General features: G+C 41.4%; 1 protein-coding gene across 1 annotated transcript in view; it reads right to left on the bottom strand.

Annotated features, from left to right (window-relative positions):
- Positions 1–516: 516 nt before the first annotated feature.
- The window catches only part of LOC138666991 (zinc finger protein 665-like), a 103,544-nt gene continuing 83,932 nt past the window's right edge, over positions 517–20,128 (bottom strand). Inside the window, exon 11 of the mRNA XM_069755200.1 lies at positions 517–4,105. Coding sequence (XP_069611301.1) covers positions 2,514–4,105 — 1,592 coding nt within the window. The 3' untranslated portion in view covers positions 517–2,513. The remainder of the gene's footprint in view (positions 4,106–20,128) is intronic.

The following is a 20,128-nucleotide window of genomic DNA, read 5'->3' as shown; positions in this document are numbered from 1 at the left end:
CTCTGGACGCCATGTCAGAGTATATTCAGACAAAATGACTACAGTAGCCCACCGCAAGCTTCGGGGGAGAATGAGGTTTGACAGTCTGAAAGCCATTTCGAGCTGAATATTTTGTTGGGCCAAAAAACATCTCTCCCTAACAGATGTCCATTTAAAAGGGTCCTCCAGCCATTTAGGCAGATTTCCTGAGCCACCAGGACATACAGGCAGGGGAGTGGAACCTAAACAAGGAAATCTTCATGCTGATAGACAGGTGGGGCCTACCAGAAATCGATTTGCTCATTTCAAGCCAAAATGCTCAGGTCAAAGCCTATTTTTCACTAAACCCCAGGGACAAGTCCAAGGGGTGGATACCTTTGCTCAGAAGTGGAATTTCCGGTTGGCATTTCCTCCAATTCCAATGAATTCCAGAATATCCAGGAAGACCAGGTGCCAACCATCCTGGTAGCTCCGGTGTGGACAAGAAGGAGCTGGCTCAATCTCATCATCGAGCTCCAAATAGACATACGAGTCTATCTACCGTTAGGCTCCGACCTTCTGTTGCAGGGCCCTCTCTGTCATCCAAATCCTAAAAAGCTGAATCTGGCTGCCTGGTTACTGAAGCCCAGGTGTTATGTGCCAGGGGTTTTTCAGACACAGTAATTAATACTTTGCAAAAATCCAGGAAACCAGTCACCAACGCTATTTATAATAAAGAAGAAGTTCTCATCCTGGTGTCTTCCTAGTCTATCAGATCCCTTCCACACAAATATTGCACTTTCTACAAAGAGGGCTAGAGTTAGGCCTCAGTTCTCTGAGGCTGAAGTCACACTAGCAGTATTTGGTCAGTATTTTACATCAGTATTTGTAAGCCACAACCAGAAGTGGAACAAATAGAGGAAAAGTACAATAGAAACATATGTACCACTTCTGCATTTATCACCCACTCCTGGTTTTGGCTTACAAATACTGATGTATAATAATGACCAAATACTGCTAGTGACGGCAGCCTAAAGGTTCAGGTCTCTGCTCTGAGCTTGGTATTCGATCAAGACTTGGCCAACTACCGTTGGATTTAGAGATTCATGATATCGGCCCTTAGACGGCATCCCAGGAAGCAGTCTATTGTCCCTTCTTGGGATCTAAATTTGGTCCTCAAAGGTCTCACACTTCCACCATTTGAGCCGTTCTTCCTGTACTCCTCAACTCCTCTCATACAAAGCAGAATTCCTTGTTGCCATAAACTCAGCAAAACGTGTAGGAGAGTTACAAGCTTTATCCATAGGAGAACCTTACTTAATAATTAGAGATGACTATAGTTCTCCGTCTTGATCCATCCTTTCTCCCTAAAGTAGTGTCTGATTTCCACCGGTCACAGGACTTCATCCTCCCCTCCTTTTGCCAAAATCCGGCAAATCCGAAGGAGGAGGAGTTCCATACTCTCAATGTTCGGCGTACAATCTTAAACTACTTAGAACAAACCAGACCCTGGAGAGTTGACCAGAATTTATTTATACATCCATCGGGTCGAAATAGACGGAAGTGGTGAAAGGTACCATCGCAAACTGGATTAAGAGGGCCATATCTGAAGCATATCTGGCCCAGAACATGACTCCCCAGGCTTGAATCAAGACTCATTCTACAAGGGCTACCTCAGTCTCCTGGGCTGAGAGAGCAGGTGCATCCACAGCGCAGACCTGCAAGGCGGCAACATGGTCTTCACTCCATACCTTTACCAGACACTATAGGTTGGACTTATTGTCTAATAGGGATCTAGCCTTTGGCTGGAAAGTACTCCATGCTGTTGTCCCCCCTAGTGCAGAATTGGTTGGTATTCCTCCTATGCTGTCGTGGAAGGTGACTAGAGAAAATAGAATTAGACCTACCGGTAATTCAGTTTCTAGGAACCTTTCAAGACAGCACTAATTCCCTCCCTGTGTTTCTTTGAAAATTTGTAAGAATTTAGAGGTAACCGGTGCTATGGTGTTGGTTATAAGTCACTGGCGAGTAGGAGATGGGAGGGGCTTTTAACCTCTTGTGCTTCCTGTCCCCCAATAGGGCGTGGAGTCAACTTCCTATGTTGTTGTGGAAGGTTCCTAGAAACCTAATTACTGGTAGGTCTAATTCTATTTTTCCACTCTACCAAACTAGGCTAAAGTGACTTAAAGTTTGTCTCTCCTTTGCACTCCCATAGACCAACAAATTGTCGAACACCTTTCAGCCAATCAATGTCCTTACACCCTGATTGTAATCCAATCTACTCTATTAAGTGATAAATACCCATGGATCCCATTGACTTTTTTTTTTCTCATCTTTGAAGCACCTTGCTTATCCAGATACTACATTGATTTCATGATATTTGTACCATGATTATCCCTCTTTATTCATATGCTTTGATCCTTTAAGTAATGAAGTCCATATATCGCTTTTTCCTGTTCTTCCTATTCCAGACTTTGATTTTCTGTTTATTGTTATGATATGCTGTTACAAAATTAAAAAAAACAAAACTTTTAGTTTTAAAAAAAAGAAACTGGCTACTTTCCTGTGTGAGTTTTTAGATGTGAAAAAAGATTTCTTTTCTGATTAAAACATTTTCCACATTCTGAACATGAAAATGGCTTCTCCCCTGTGTGTATTTTCTGATGTCTTACAAGACCGGATTTTGTTGTAAAACATTTCCCACATTCTGAACATGAAAATGGCTTCTCCCCTGTGTGAATTCTCTGATGTCTAACAAAACATGCTTTCTCTGTAAAACATTTTCCACATTCTGAACATGAAAATGGCTTCTCCCCTGTGTGTTTTTTCTGATGTGTAACAAGACCAGATTTTTTTGTAAAACATTTCCCACATTCTGAACATAAAAATGGCTTCTCCCCTGTGTGAGTTCTCTGATGTTTAGCGAGTTTTGATTTAATACTGAAAGATTTCCCACATTCTGAACATGAAAATGGTTTCTGCCCTGTGTGATTTTTCTGATGTACAACGAGACTTGATTTCTCTGTAAAACATTTCCCACATTCTGGACATGAAAATGGTTTCTCCCCTGTGTGAACAAAATGATGTTTAGCAAGTTTTGATTTACTACTGAAATATTGCCCACATTCTGAACATGAAAATGGTTTCTCCCCTGTGTGAATTCTCTGATGTACAACCAGACTTGATTTCTCATTAAAACATTTCTCACATTCTGAACAAGCAAATGGTTTTTCCCCTGTGTGACTTCTCTGATGCATCTTAAAATTAGATTTTTGTATAAAACATTTCCCGCATTCTGAACAAGAAAATGGCTTCTCCCCTGTGTGAATTCTCTGATGTTTTGTAAGTGTGGATTTTTCACTATATTGTTTGCCACATTCTGAACATGAAAATGGCTTCTCCCCTGTGTGAATTCTCTGATGTCTAACAAAACATGTTTGATCTGTAAAGCCTTTCCCACATTCTGAACATGAAAAGGGCTTCTCCCCTGTGTGAATTCTCTGATGTATAACAAAACATGTTTGATCTGTAAAACATTTCCCACATTCTGAACATGAAAAAGGCTTCTCCCCTGTGTGAATTCTCTGATGTCTATCAAGACTTGATTTAACTGTAAAACATTTTCCACATTCTGAACATGAAAATGGCTTTTCCCCTGTGTGTATTAGCAGATGTCTATCAAGATGTGATTTCTTTGTAAAACCTTTCCCACATTCTGAACATGAAAATGGTTTCTCCCCTGTGTGTACCATCTGATGTTCTACAAGACATGATCTGTGTGTAAAACATTTTCCACATTCTGAACATGAAAATGGCTTCTCCCCTGTGTGTATTAGCAGATGTCTATTAAGATGTGATTTCTTTGTATAACCTTTCCCACATTCTGAACATGAAAATGGTTTCTCCTCTCTGAAAGCTGTTTCATGATCTAGAGCCCTTCTGTGACTTTTGCTTTGCATATTTGTCTTTGATAAACCAGAAACAAGGACCTGTTGAAAAGGATCAGGTGACATATTTTTTCTGATAACATCTTGACGTGTATCTGGTATAATGACATGTTCTTCATAAGTATCGAGTGTCATATGAACATTATCTGCTGACAAATCTGAGAATATCGGACGTCCCTCAGTGCTCCTGGTAAAGTCACCTGCCAAGAATAAAAATGTTATTATTTTTCAGACACATTGCATTGGAATTATAATACTATTTATATTATTATATACTTTTTAACATGCAAACTGGACAATAGACCACGAAGAGGGACTGAGATCACAGTGTTAGGCCACCAGGTTATGTACTTACAAATATTCACTACTCTATTATAGCCACTTTTCAGGTCATGATTCTCTGTGTCTGCCGTGAATCTGTTCGAGTTACATGTTCAGAAGAGACTCGTAAAGGGATCTGTAATCAGTTTTATTAGGAGATTCCTGCTCATCCACTCCCTGCCAGGTACAACGACTGTAGCACAGAGTAAAGCACATTGGAGGAGAATGGTCACGTACACAAGTTATGGCTTTAGAGAAAAAAGTAAGGTTTTGTATATCTTTTTATTAATGCAACTAAACAGTGGATACAATAAAGGAGAACAAGTCTTTCATCTACTATATAAAGCTGAATGTGTGTGTGTGTGTGTGTGTGTGTGTGTGTGTGTGTGTGTGTGTATGTGTGTGTGTATGTCCGGGATTGGCATCTGCACCGTCGCAGCTACAGCCACAAAATTTTGCACAGTCACACGTCTGGACCCCGAGAGCGTCATAGGCTATATTGTGAGGCGAAATTTTAACCCCGCGCGTTCCAATTCACCAAACAATTTTGCCCCTATCTACATAATGGGGAAAAAAGTGAAAGGAAAAGTGTTGGAGGCGTCGCAGCTACAGAAACAAAATTTTGCACAGTCACACGTCTGGACCCTGAGAGCATCATAGGCTACGTTGTGAGGTGAAATTTTAACCCCGCGCTTTCCAATTCACCAAACAATTTTGCCCCTATCTACATAATGGGAAAAAAAGTGAAAGGAAAAGTGTTGGAGGCGTCGCAGCTACAACCACAAAATTTTGCACAGTCACACGTCTGGACCCTGAGAGCGTCATAGGCTATGTTGTGAGGTGAAATTTTAACCCCGTGCTTTCCAATTCACCAAACAATTTTGCCCCTATCTACATAATGGGGAAAAAGTGAAAGGAAAAGTGTTGGAGGCGTCGCAGCTACAGCCACAAAATTTTGCACAGTCACATATCTGGACCGCGAGAGCGTCATAGGCTGTGTTGTGAGGTGAAATTTTAACCCCGCGCTTTCCAATTCACCAAACAATTTTGCCCCTATCTACATAATGGGAAAAAATGAAAGGAAAAGTGTAGGAGGCAAATTGACAGCTGCCAGATGTGAACAAGGGGGACTTAAAGAATGAGAGCGATGGCGCCAAAGAGTATACACCGTACAGTTGCTAAGGTGGGGCCCCGACATGGGATACTCACCACACACGGGGATATGAACACACACACAAAATTGGCCACACACTACCACGTGCTTGAACACATATACCACCCTCAGCACACATTTCACCACAAATACACCAACCTCGCCACATAAAAGTCGAAACACAAAAGTCGCCACTCAAAACTCGCCACGCGCAGAACTCGCCACATGCAAAAACTAGGCTCTTGCAAAACTCGCCACAAGTGCAAAACTCACCTCATGGAAAACTCGCCACACGCAAAACTTGCACACGCGGAAAAATTGCCACATGCACAAAAGTTGCAACACATGCAAAAGTTGCCTCACACAAAACTTGCACATACTCAAAAGGCACCACACATAAAACTCACCACGCGCAAAACTCGCCATGCGCAAAACTTGCTGCACACAACTTGCTACACTAACCTGTCACATGCAACTCGACACACAAAAAGGTGCTACACGCATGTTGCCACACAAAACTCATCTCACAAAAGTCGCTACATGCATGTCGCCACACGCAACTCAACACACACAACTTGACAAATGAAACTCAGTATAGCAAAAAGAGGGTAATAAACCACTCAAACTTGAAAAAGGGTGCCCAAAAAATTATATGTAAATAGCAAAAAGGGGGACCTAAAATATAACGTTTAATAAGTACTAATTAAAAAACCATATGACACAACATATAATGAAAAAATCGTACATTGACCAACAGGTCAATCAGACAGAGAACTGATAACCAGTCCAAAGAGAAAAAATCAGTAGTCAATTTGGAACCCTTACACAGCCTTCAGGGCTTATAATCACAATATGCACCCTGTCAAGTAAAGCAGGGGAACCAACATTACAATTGTATGCTACTGTTAAAGAGATATAACTTGAGGTTCTCTATAAGGTGAAAAAAGAAAGCACCGCTATCTGTCACCAGTAAGAAACCTTCAGATACACGGGGATACACATAAAGCTATTGGAACAATCTCACCAAGTTGTGATGCTGCAGCATTTTGAGATGTGTTCCCCATGTCAAAATAAGAGTCCTTATAGATCAGGTATCGACCATCTAGAATCCGTTGGACTTCCGGACCACCTCCTGCGTTAAAGACCACCTCCCGATTTTTTCATTATATGTTGTGTCATATGGTTTTTTAATTAGTACTTATTAAACGTTATATTTTAGGTCCCCCTTTTTGCTATTTACATATAATTTTTTGGGCACCCTTTTTCAAGTTTGAGTGGTTTATTACCCTTTGGGAGGTGGTCTTTAACGCAGGAGGTGGTCCGGAAGTCCAACGGATTCTAGATGGTCGATACCTGATCTATAAGGACTCTTATTTTGACATGGGGAACACATCTCAAAATGCTGCAGCATCACAACTTGGTGAGATTGTTCCAATAGCTTTATGTGTATCCCCGTGTATCTGAAGGTTTCTTACTGGTGACAGATAGCGGTGCTTTCTTTTTTCACCTTATAGAGAACCTCAAGTTATATCTCTTTAACAGTAGCATACAATTGTAATGTTGGTTCCCCTGCTTTACTTGACAGGGTGCATATTGTGATTACAAGCCCTGAAGGCTGTGTAAGGGTTCCAAATTGACTACTGATTTTTTCTCTTTGGACTGGTTATCAGTTCTCTGTCTGATTGACCTGTTGGTCAATGTACGATTTTTTCATTATATGTTGTGTCATATGGTTTTTTAATTAGTACTTATTAAACGTTATATTTTAGGTCCCCCTTTTTGCTATTTACACAAATGAAACTCACCCTAAAACACACACAAGTCTGGTATTATCCTTCAAAAATAAAAATCTGATTAATAAGCAGACAAACTACAACAAATGTACCATATAGGAAATATGGCAGCTGTCAGTCACATGACCTGTCTATTATGTGTATGTGTGAGCTAATATATACTGCCAGGGGGAGGGCTTCCTGTTGGCTGGGGATTTATCAGGCTGCCAATTTAGCTTACAAATACTGAGGTAAAAATACTGAGCAAATAACGTGTGAACGAGGTCTAATACAGGAGGAGATGACACACAGGTATATACTATATACAGGGGAGATGACACACAGATATATACTATATACAGGAGAGATGACACACAGGTATATACTATATAGAGGAGGAGATGACATACAGGTACATATATATACAGGAGGAGATGACATACAGGTATATACTATATACAGGAGGAGATGACATACAGGTATATACTATATATAGAAGGAGATGACATTCAGGTATATACTATATATAGGGGAGATGACACACAGCAGGTATATACTATATACAGGGGAGATGACATACAGGTATATACTATATACAGGAGATGACATACAGATGTATACTATATATAAGGGAGATGACAAACATGTATATACTGAGGTGATGAGGTGAAAATGAGAGGTGTGAGATCAAAAAGGAAAAGGTGTGAGTGCAAAATGAGAGGAGTGAGGAAAAATAGTGGAGTGATCAGAAAATGACAGATGTGAGGTTGAAATGACAAGTGTTAGGGGGGAATGAGAGGAGTGAGGGAGAAAATGAGAGGTGTGAGGGAGAAAATGAGAGATGTGATTGGGAAAATGAGAGGCGTGATGGGAAAATAAGAGAAGCGAGGTGCTATAACTAACCACAGATATTTACTATGCCCAGGCAACGCCGGGCTCTTCAGCTAGTATTCTTATATATGTCATGTAGACCAACAGAAACATTGGCTGAATTTAGGAGCACTGGGGGATCTGAAAATTTCCTATTTTCAGCAGTGTCCTCTGCAAACATAGTAGTTGTCAATCCCTCGTTCTTGTGTTTATCACTTAGCCCTACACTGGTGCTTGAAAGTTTGTGAAAATTTTTCATATTTCTACATAAAATTGACTTAAAATTACATCTGATTTTCTCACTAGAAGTAGATAAAGAGATGTCGATTTGTACTATCTAGCAGGTCAGTTACGTAACATTATGAAGGTCAGTCCTCCTCTAGACCCAGTGCACCCCTTCCTTCACATCGGCTGATTATGATTGATTACTTGTTCAAACACAGTTACTGTATACGCTAGGACAAATTTTTAGGTAATACTTATAGCAATTGTTTGGGTTCCCTGGTTAATTAGTTATACCACTTTATAATTGATGAAGCGTTGTATTGTAGGACTAATAATTGTCTCCCACTCTTTATCTGACATAGATTCTTGTGGTCAGACTATGGTGACATTCAATACACATAGTAGGTATACTTAACCATACTACTGTAAGCGACAAAGATATAGGGCTAGGTATTATATAATATACTAAGCCACCTTCTGGTTCTTTGAGCCCTAGATCATTATCTGTATATAGCTACTGTATATAGTTTTGCACATTGCACTTTCACCTTTGTTGTGGGTTTATTAGTTTATCTTTTAAATTAAACTTAAAATGTTTTTTTGTTAGCCTTTTAACGTTACCCTTCGATAAATCTATTCATATATGTCTGTTTTACCTTATACTAATAATATCTTAACCCCTTCCCAACCTATGGTGTATTAGGTATGTACAGGAGCTGCGTGTTCAATTAACATCATAGCTGACACCCGGCTTTCATTGCCAGGAATGATGCCTGAACCACTTACAGTAGTTTAACCCCATAAATACCAATCGCAGCATTTAAAAAGCAGGGAGAGGGATGAAGCTCCCTCTCCCCTCCAATTGGCACCCCGCAATGTCATTGTGAGGTCCTGATAGTTGCCGCCATGACATGAGATCATTATGATGACATCCGTGTCATGGCGGCAAAAAAATAAATAAAAATTATATCACCAAAACTTTTTCTCCACTCATGGTTAGTGGTTGGGTGATGCCATTAATTGTCAAACTACTGTTTTCTCTTTTTAAATCATAATGACAACCCAAAACATCCTAACGAGCCTGATCGATTTTGGACTGATAACATGCATAGAAGTTGACAGAAATGGGTTTGAATGGCTACTAAAGGTAACATCCTCACCTGTGACCTGTTTGCCTGTAATCAGTGTGTGTGCATAAAAGCTGAGTGAGTTTCTGCAATCCAGACAGACTCTTGCATCTTTCATCCAGCCACTGACATTTCTGGATTGTGAGTCAGGGGAAAGTAAAAGAATTATCAACAGATCTGCGGGAAAAGCTAGTTGAACTGTATACAACAGGAAAGGGATATCCAAGGAAAGATATCAAAGGAATGGGTAATGCCAGTCAGCAGCGTTCAAACTATGATCAACAACTGGAAAATCAGGGCTCTGTAAAAACAAAAACCATGGTCAGGTAGACCAACAGAAATTTCCTCCACTACTGCCAGTGGTGTGGCTGTTTCAAGATGCACAATAACATTGAGCCACTCTGGGAAGATCTCAAGCGCGCATTTCATGCTAGACAGCTCAGGAATTTACAGGAACTGGAGCCTTTTTGCTAAGAAGAGTGGGCAGCTTTATCATCTGAGAAAACAAAGAACATCATCCACAGCTACCACTTCAAGCTGCCATTAATGTTAGAGGGGTAATACACGATATTAAGAAATGGGGTATGTGAACTTTTGATCAGGGTCATTTGGATGTTTTGGGTTGTCATTATGATTTAAAAAATGAAAACTCAGTAGTATGAGAATAAATGGCTTCGCCCAATCAACTAACCATGAATGGATAAAAAGTTTTGGTGTTATCATTCATATGCTCTGAAAAAAAGGCCAAGAAAGCAAAAATTTTGCAGGGGTATGTAAACTTTTGAGCACAACTGTATGTATGTATATATATATATATCTATATATATATATAATTGTCTAAGGGTTTTTCCGTCTGTCTTTCTGTCTGTCTGTCTTTCTGTCTCTGTCCTGGAAATCCCACGCCTCTGATTGGTCGAGGCCGCCAGCCTCGACCAATCAGCGAAGGGCACAGCGACGATGATGTCATAAAGGACGTAGAAATCCCACATTTCTGATTCAGCGACGGGCACAGTATCGACGTAGATGTCATAATGGTTGCCATGGCGACGATGATGTCAAAGGTTGCCTCGACCAATCAGCGACGGGCACAGTCCGCCGCGAATTCTGGAATCATCATTGTCCATATACTACGGGGACATGCATATTCTAGAATACCCGATGCGTTAGAATCGGGCCACAATCTAGTATACATATATATATATACATATATATATATATATACATATATACAGTTAGGGCCAGAAATATTTGGACAGTGACACAATTTTCGCGAGTTGGGCTCTGCATGCCACCACATTGGATTTGAAATGAAACCTCTACAACAGAATTCAAGTGCAGATTGTAACGTTTAATTTGAAGGGTTGAACAAAAATATCTGATAGAAAATGTAGGAATTGTACACATTTCTTTACAAACACTCCACATTTTAGGAGGTCAAAAGTAATTGGACAAATAAACATAACCCAAACAAAATATTTTTATTTTCAATATTTTGTTGCAAATCCTTTGGAGGCAATCACTGCCTTAAGTCTGGAACCCATGGACATCACCAAACGCTGGGTTTCCTCCTTCTTAATGCTTTGCCAGGCCTTTACAGCCGCAGCCTTCAGGTCTTGCTTGTTTGTGGGTCTTTCCGTCTTAAGTCTGGATTTGAGCAAGTGAAATGCATGCTCAATTGGGTTTAGATCTGGAGATTGACTTGGCCATTGCAGAATGTTCCACTTTTTGGCACTCATGAACTCCTGGGTAGCTTTGGCTGTATGCTTGGGGTCATTGTCCATCTGTACTATGAAGCGCCGTCCAATCAACTTTGCAGCATTTGGCTGAATCTGGGCTGAAAGTATATCCCGGTACACTTCAGAATTCATCCGGCTACTCTTGTCTGCTCTTATGTCATCAATAAACACAAGTGACCCAGTGCCATTGAAAGCCATGCATGCCCATGCCATCACGTTGCCTCCACCATGTTTTACAGAGGATGTGGTGTGCCTTGGATCATGTGCCGTTCCCTTTCTTCTCCAAACTTTTTTCTTCCCATCATTCTGGTACAGGTTGATCTTTGTCTCATCTGTCCATAGAATACTTTTCCAGAACTGAGCTGGCTTCTTGAGGTGTTTGTCTGCAAATTTAACTCTGGCCTGTCTATTTTTGGTATTGGTGAATGGTTTGCATCTAGATGTGAACCCTTTGTATTTACTGTCATGGAGTCTTCTCTTTACTGTTGACTTAGAGACAGATACACCTACTTCACTGAGAGTGTTCTGGACTTCAGTTGATGTTGTGAACGGGTTCTTCTTCACCAAATTAAGTATGCGGCGATCATCCACCACTGTTGTCATCCGTGGACGCCCAGGCCTTTTTGAGTTCCCAAGCTCACCAGTCAATTCCTTTTTTCTCAGAATGTACCCAACTGTTGATTTTGCTACTCCAAGCATGTCTGCTATCTCTCTGATGGATTTTTTCTTTTTTTTCAGCCTCAGGATGTTCTGCTTCACCTCAATTGAGAGTTCCTTTGACCGCATGTTGTCTGCTCACAGCAACAGCTTCCAAATGCAAAACCACACACCTGGAATCCACCCCTGACCTTTTAACTACTTCATTGATTACAGGTTAACGAGGGAGACGCCTTCAGAGTTAATTGCAGCCCTTAGAGTCCATTGTCCAATTACTTTTGGTCCCTTGAAAAAGAGGACGCTATGCATTACAGAGCTATGATTCCTAAACCCTTTCTCCGATTTGGATGTGGAAACTATCATATTGCAGCTGGGAGTGTGCACTTTCAGCCCATATTATATATATAATTGTATTTCTGAACATGTTTTTGTAAACAGCTAAAATAACAAAACTTGTGTCACTGTCCAAATATTTCTGGCCCTAACTGTGTGTATATATATATATATATATATATATATATATATATATATACACACACACACACTATATAATTGTCTAAGGGTCACTTCCGTCCTTCTGTCACGGATATTCATTGCGATGTCGCGCTGTCCTCGGCAGTGCAAGCGGCAGGTTCCGGTGCTAAGGATGCTATGCGAGAAGGACCTGCCATGACGTCACGGTCATGTGACCGCGACGTCATCACAGGTCCTTCGCTCATACCAACCCTGGGACCGGAAGCTGCCGCGTGCACCGCACACAGGCGACAGGACTACAAGGGGCCCTCGGAAGGTGAGTATATGTTTCTTTTTTATTTTTTAACATGTTACATACGTGGCTGGGCAATATACTACGTAGCTGGGCAATATATTACATGACTGGTTAATATACTACGTGACTGGGCAGTATACTACGTGGCTCTGTGTTGTATACGTGGCTGTGCAATATACTACGTGGCTGTGCAATATACTACGTGGCTGGGCAATATACTACGTGGCTGGGCAATATACTACGTGGCTGGGCAATATACTACATCGCCGGGCAATATACTACGTCACTGGGCAATATACTACGTAACTGGGCAATATACTACGTAACTGGGCAATATACTACGTGACTGGGCAATATACTACGTGACTGGGCAATATACTACGTGACTGGGCAATATACTACGTGACTGGGCAATATACTACATGGCTGGGCAATATTCTACGTCACTGGCCAATATACTGCGTAGTTGGGCAATATACTACGTGGCTGGGCAATATTCTACGTGGTTGGGCAATATACTACGTGGCTGGGCAATATAATACGTGGGCTGTTCAATATACTACGTGGACATGCATATTCTAGAATACCCGATGCGTTAGAATCGGGCCACCATCTAATATATATATATATATATATATATATATACAGGGATTGAACAAAATACCTAACGTTTTGGCATCATAATCTTCGAACATGTGCAAACTGTGACATATGGTAATGTTTTGTAGTTGATTATTTGTATTATGTGATATGTGTATGTAAATTAACTGTTTGTTTTGCATAACTGTAAGAACATTGATGAGAACCTGATACCAATGGCAGACCTCTCAGATTTTCAAAGAGGCCAAATTGTTGGTGCTTGTATGGCAGGCGCTAGTTTAACAGAAAGTGCCCGAATGGTTGGCGCGTCAAGAGGTACTGTCTCCAAAGTAATGACAGTGTTTGAAAGAGAAGGAAAAACATCTGCAGCAAAGCACAGGTCCGGCCGAAAGTCAAAGTTGACAGAGAGACCGTCGGACTCTAAAGCGAATTGTGAGAGAGGATCGCAAGACCACGGCTCCGAAAATCACTGCTGAGCTCAATGAACACCTACAGAACCCAGTTTCCACAAAAACGGTTTGTCGGGAGCTGCACAAATCTGGATTCCACGAAAGAGCTGCAATTAGAAAACTGCTGCTCTCAATGACAAATGTTTCCAAGCGTTTAGAGTAGTGTAGAAACCTCCAGAATTGGTCCCTCAAGCAGTGGAAACATGTGATATTCTCAGACGAATCATCATTTACCTTACTTCCGACCTCTGGCTGAGTGTACATTTGGAGACAGCCGAAAGAAGCATTCCATCCAGACTGCCTTCTCCCAACCGTAAAACATGGCGGAGGTTCTGTGATGATCTGGGGTGCTATTTCGTGGAGATCCGCTGGGCCAATGATATCCCTTCATGGATGAATGGAAGAATTAACAGCCGAGATTATTTAGGCATTTTGGGTGACCAAGTGCATCCAATGGTTCAAGCACTGTTCCTGGAGGGGAACGCCATCTTTCAGGATGATAATGCACCAATTCATACAGCTAGAATCGTCAAAGCATGGCACGAGGAACATTCTAATGAAGTTGAGCATCTCATCTGGCCCCCACAATCCCCAGACCTCAACATTATTGAGCATTTATGGTTGAATTTTAGAGATTCAAGTTAGACGTCGAATTCCGCCGCCATCGTCGCTCAAAGAACTGGAGGGTGTTTTAACTGCAGAATGGGCTAAAATTCCTTTGGAAACCATACACACTATATATATATACACACACATATACAGTTAGGTCCATATATATTTGGACAGAGACAACATTTTTCTAATTTTGGTTACAGATATCACCACAATGAATTTTAAACCAAACAATTCAGATGCAGTTGAAGTTCAGACTTTCAGCTTTCATTTGAGGGTATTCACATTAAAATTGGATGAAGGGTTTAGGAGTTTCAGCTCCTTAAGATGTGCCACCCTGTTTTTAAAGGGACCAAGAGTAATTGGACAGATTCAATAATTTTAAATATAATGTTCATTTTTAGTACTTTGTTGGCAATGACTGCCTGAAGTCTTGAACTCATCACCAGACGCTGTGTTTCCTCCTTTTTGATCCTCTGCCAGGCCTTCACTGCAGTGGTTTTCAGTTGCTGTTTGTTTGTGGGCCTTTCTGTCTGAGGTTTAGTCTTTAACAAGTGAAATTCATGCTCAATTGGGTTGAAATCAGGTGACTGACTTGGCCATTCAGGAATATTCCACTTCTTTGCTTTAATAAACTCTTGGGTTGCTTTGGCTTTATGTTTTGGGTCATTGTCCACCTGTAGTATGAAATGACGACCAATCAGTTTGGCTGCATTTGGCTGGATCTGAGCACACAGTATGGCTTTGAATATCTCAGAATTCATTCGGCTGCTTCTGTCCTGTGTCACATCATCAATAAACACTAGTGACCCAGTGCCACTGGCAGCCATGCATGCCCAAGCCATCACACTGCCTCCGCCGTGTTTTACAGATGATGTGATGTACTTTGGATCATGAGCTGCACCACGCCTTCACCATACTTTTCTCTTTCCATCATTCTGGTAGAGGTTGATCTTGGTTTCATCTGTCCAAAGTAGGTTATTCCAGAACTGTGCCGGCTTTTTTAGATTTTTTTTTAGCAAAGTCCAGTCTAGCCTTTTTATTCTTCATGCTTATGAGTGGCTTGCACCATGCAGTGAACCCTCTGTATTTACTTTCATGCAGTCTTCTCTTCATGGTAGATTTGGATATTGATATGCCTACATCCTAGAGAGTGTTGTTCAGTTGGTTGGCTGTTGTGAAGGGGTTTCTCTTCACCATGGAGATTATTCTGCGATCATCGACCACTGTTGTCTTCCGTGGGCACCCAGGTCTTTTTGCATTGATGAGTTCACCAGTTTCTTTCTTTCTCAGGATGTACCAAACTGCAGATTTTGCCACTTCTAATATTGTAGCAATTTCTCGGATGGGCTTTTTTCTGTTTTCGCAGCTTAAGGATGGCTTGTTTCACCTGCAAGGAGAGCTCCTTTGACCGCATGTTTACTTCACAGCAAAACCTTCCAAATGCAAGCACCACACCTCAAATCAACTGCAGGCCTTGTATCTGCTTAATTGAGAATGACATAACGAAGGGATTGCCCACACCTGTCCATGAAATAGCCTTATAGTCAATTGTCCAATTACTTTTGGTCCCTTTAAAAACAGGGTGGCACATGTTAAGGAGCTGAAACTCCTAAACCCTTCATCCAATTTTAATGTGGATACCCTCAAATGAATGCTGAAAGTCTGAACTTCAACTGCATCTGAATTGTTTTGCTTAAAATTCATTGTGGTAATGTCTGTAACCAAAATTAGAAAAATGTTGTCTCTGTCCAAATATATATGGACCTAAATATATATATATATATATATATATATATATATATATACACACTAGATGGCAGCCCGATTCTAAAGAATCGGGAGTCTAGAATCCATATATACTTTATTCAAATGTAAGAATAATACAATTAATAAATAATAGTAAGAAAGAACAAAAATAATAGGCAGTATATGGAGAAAACACCAAACAAAAGTTCAAAATTGGTGTGAAAATGTCATTGAACCACTTCACAACTAAATATATATAGTTTTGGTAAATGGTATTATCATTTTTTTGACGAAATTCGGCAGGAGTTTGAAGAGCAACGTCACTGGGCCCGCCTCCACGCAGTAGAAACTTGCTGTGAGGTAAAAATTCAAAAATCACACCAAAATGGCGGGCGGAGTGTGTCACAGTGCGGCACGTTTCTGATTGGTCGCTCGCAGCAGGCGGCAACCAATCAGACACTGGACACTGTTGACGTCACTTATCTCCGGACATTAGCTCCGGACATTAGCTCCGGACAAAGCCACGGAAGTTGGCACAAATTGCAGGAAGTAGTATTCTAGGCAATTATATATTAGATATATATATATATATATATATATATATATATATATATATATATATATATATATATATATATACACACACACAATGCCTACAAGTAGTGTTCAACCCCCTGCAGATTTAGCAGGTTTAATAAGATGCAAATGAGTTAGAGCCTTCAAACTTCAAACAAGAGCAGGATTTATTAACAGATGCATAAATCTTACAAACCAAAAAGTTTTGCTGCTCAGTTAAATTTTTATAAATTTTAAACATAAAAGTGTGGGTCAATTATTATTCAACCCCTAGGTTTAATATTTTGTGGAATAACCTTTGTTTGCAATTACAGCTAATAATCGTCTTTTATAAGACCTGATCAGGCCGGCACAGGTCTCTGGAGTTATCTTGGCCCACTCATCCATGCAGATCTTCTCCAAGTTATCTAGGTTTTTTGAGTGTCTCATGTGGACTTTAATCTTGAGCTCCTTCCACAAGTTTTCAATTGGGTTAAGGTCAGGAGACTGACTAGGCCACTGCAACACCTTGATTTTTTGCCTCTTGAACCAGGCCTTGGTTTTCTTGGCTGTGTACTTTGGGTCGTTATCTTGTTGGAAGATGAAATGACGACCCATCTTAAGATCCTTGATGGAGGAGCGGAGGTTCTTGGCCAAAATCTCCAGGTAGGCTGTGCTATCCATCTTCCCATGGATGCGGACCAGATGGCCAGGCCCCTTGGCTGAGAAACAGCCCCACAGCATGATGCTGCCACCACCATGCTTGACTGTAGGGATGGTATTCTTGGGGTCGTATGCAGTGCCATCCAGTCTCCAAACGTCACGTGTTTGGTTGGCACCAAAGATCTCGATCTTGGTCTCATCAGACCAGAGAACCTTGAACCAGTCAGTCTCAGAGTCCTCCAAGTGATCATGAGCAAACTGTAGATGAGCCTTGACATGACGCTTTGAAAGTAAAGGTACCTTACGGGCTCGCCTGGAACAGAGACCATTGCGGTGGAGTACGTTACTTATGGTATTGACTGAAACCAATGTCCCCACTGCCATGAGATCTTCCCGGAGCTCCTTCCTTGTTGTCCTTGGGTTAGCCTTGACTCTTCGGACAAGCCTGGCCTCGGCACGGGAGGAAACTTTCAAAGGCTGTCCAGGCTTTGGAAGGCTAACAGTAGTTCCATAAGCCTTCCACTTCCGGATGATGCTCCCAACAGTGGAGACAGGTAGGCCCAACTCCTTGGAAAGGGTTTTGTACCCCTTGCCAGCCTTGTGACCCTCCACGATCTTGTCTCTGATGGCCTTGGAATGCTCTTTTGTCTTTCCCATGTTGACCATGTATGAGTGCTGTTCACAAGTTTGGGGAGGGTCTTAAATAGTCAGAAAAGGCTGGAAAAAGAGATAATTAATCCAAACATGTGAAGCTCATTGTTCTTTGTGCCTGAACTACTTCTTAATACTTTAGGGGAACCAAACAGAATTCTGGTGGGTTGAGGGGTTGAATAATAAATGACCCTCTGAAAAGACTTTTCACAATTTAAAAAAAAAAATAAACAAAGAAATAACATTCTTTTTTGCTGCAGTGCATTTCACACTTCCAGGCTGATCTACAGTCCAAGTATCACAATGCCAAGTTAATTCCAAATGTGAAACCTGCTAAATCTGCAGGGGGTTGAATACTACTTGTAGGCACTGTATATCTATCTATATATATAATTGTCTAAGGGTTTTTCCGTCTGTCTGTCTTTCTGTCTGTCTGTCTGTCTGTCTTTCTGTCTGTCTGTCTTTCTGTCTGTTTGTCTTTCTGTCTGTCTGTCTTTCTGTCTGTCTGTCTGTCCTGGAAATCCCGGCTCTCTGATTGGTCGAGGCCGCCAAGCCTCGACCAATCAGAGACCGGCACAGCATCGACGTAGAAATCCCGCCAGGCCTCGACCAATCAGCAACGGGCACAGCGACGATGATGTCATAAAGGACGTAGACATCTCACGTTTCTGATTCAGCGACGGGCACAGTATCGACGTAGATGACATAATGGTTGCCATGGCGACGATGATGTCATAAAGGTTGCCTCGACCAATCAGCGACGGGCACAGTCTGCCGCGAATTCTGGAATCATCATTGTCCATATACTACGGGGACATGCATATTCTAGAATACCCGATGCATTAGAATCGGGCCACAATCTAGTCTATATATATAATTGTCTAAGGGTTTTTCCGTCTGTCTGTCTGTCTTGGAAATCCCACGTCTCTGATTGGTCGAGGCCGCCAGGCCTCGACCAATCAGCGACGGGCACACGATCGACGTAGAAATCCCGCGTCTCTGATTGGTCGAGGCCGCCATATTCTAGAATACCCGATGCGTTAGAATCGGGCCACAATCTAGTATATGTATATATATATATATATATATATATATATATATATATATATATATATATATACAGTGGGGCAAAAAAGTATTTAGTCAGTCAGCAATAGTGCAAGTTCCACCACTTAAAAAGATGAGAGGCGTCTGTAATTTACATCATAGGTAGACCTCAACTATGGGAGACTAACTGAGAAAAAAAATCCAGAAAATCACATTGTCTGTTTTTTTAACAATTTATTTGCATATTATGGTGGAAAATAAGTATTTGGTCAGAAACAAAATTTCATCTCAATACTTTGTAATATATCCTTTGTTGGCAATGACAGAGGTCAAACGTTTTCTGTAAGTCTTCACAAGGTTGCCACACACTGTTGTTGGTATGTTGGCCCATTCCTCCATGCAGATCCCCTCTAGAGCAGTGATGTTTTTGGCTTTTCGCTTGGCAACACGGACTTTCAACTCCCTCCAAAAGGTTTTCTATAGGGTTGAGATCTGGAGACTGGCTAGGCCACTCCAGGACCTTGAAATGCTTCTTACGAAGCCACTCCTTCGTTGCCCTGGCAGTGTGCTTTGGATCATTGTCATGTTGAAAGACCCAGCCACGTTTCAGCTTCAATGCCCTTGCTGATGGAAGGAGGTTTGCACTCAAAATCTCACGATACATGGCCCCATTCATTCTTTCATGTACCCGGATCAGTCGTCCTGGCCCCTTTGCAGAGAAACAGCCCCAAAGCATGATGTTTCCACCACCATGCTTTACAGTAGGTATGGTGTTTGATGGATGCAACTCAGTATCCTTTTTCCTCCAAACACGACAAGTTGTGTTTCTACCAAACAGTTCCAGTTCGGTTTCATCAGACCATAGGACATTCTCCCAAAACTCCTCTGGATCATCCAAATTCTCTCTAGCAAACTTCAGACGGGCCCGGACATGTACTGGCTTAAGCAGTGGGACACGTCTGGCACTGCAGGATCTGAGTCCATGGTGGCGTAGTGTGTTACTTATGGTAGGCCTTGTTACATTGGTCCCAGCTCTCTGCAGTTCATTCACTAGGTCCCCCCGCGTGGTTCGGGGATTTTTGCTCACCGTTCTTGTGATCATTCTGACCCGACAGGGTGGGATTTTGCGTGGAGCCACAGATCGAGGGAGATTATCAGTGGTCTTGTATGTCTTCCATTTTCTAATTATTGCTCCCACTGTTGATTTCTTCACTCCAAGCTGGTTGGCTAATGCAGATTCAGTCTTCCCAGCCTGGTGCAGGGCTAC

This window comes from Ranitomeya imitator, chromosome 2, assembly GCF_032444005.1.
Source record: "Ranitomeya imitator isolate aRanImi1 chromosome 2, aRanImi1.pri, whole genome shotgun sequence".
Taxonomy (NCBI): Eukaryota; Metazoa; Chordata; class Amphibia; order Anura; family Dendrobatidae; genus Ranitomeya; species Ranitomeya imitator.
The sequence above is the reverse complement of the archived record's forward strand: the minus strand, read 5'-3'. Positions and strand labels throughout refer to the sequence as shown.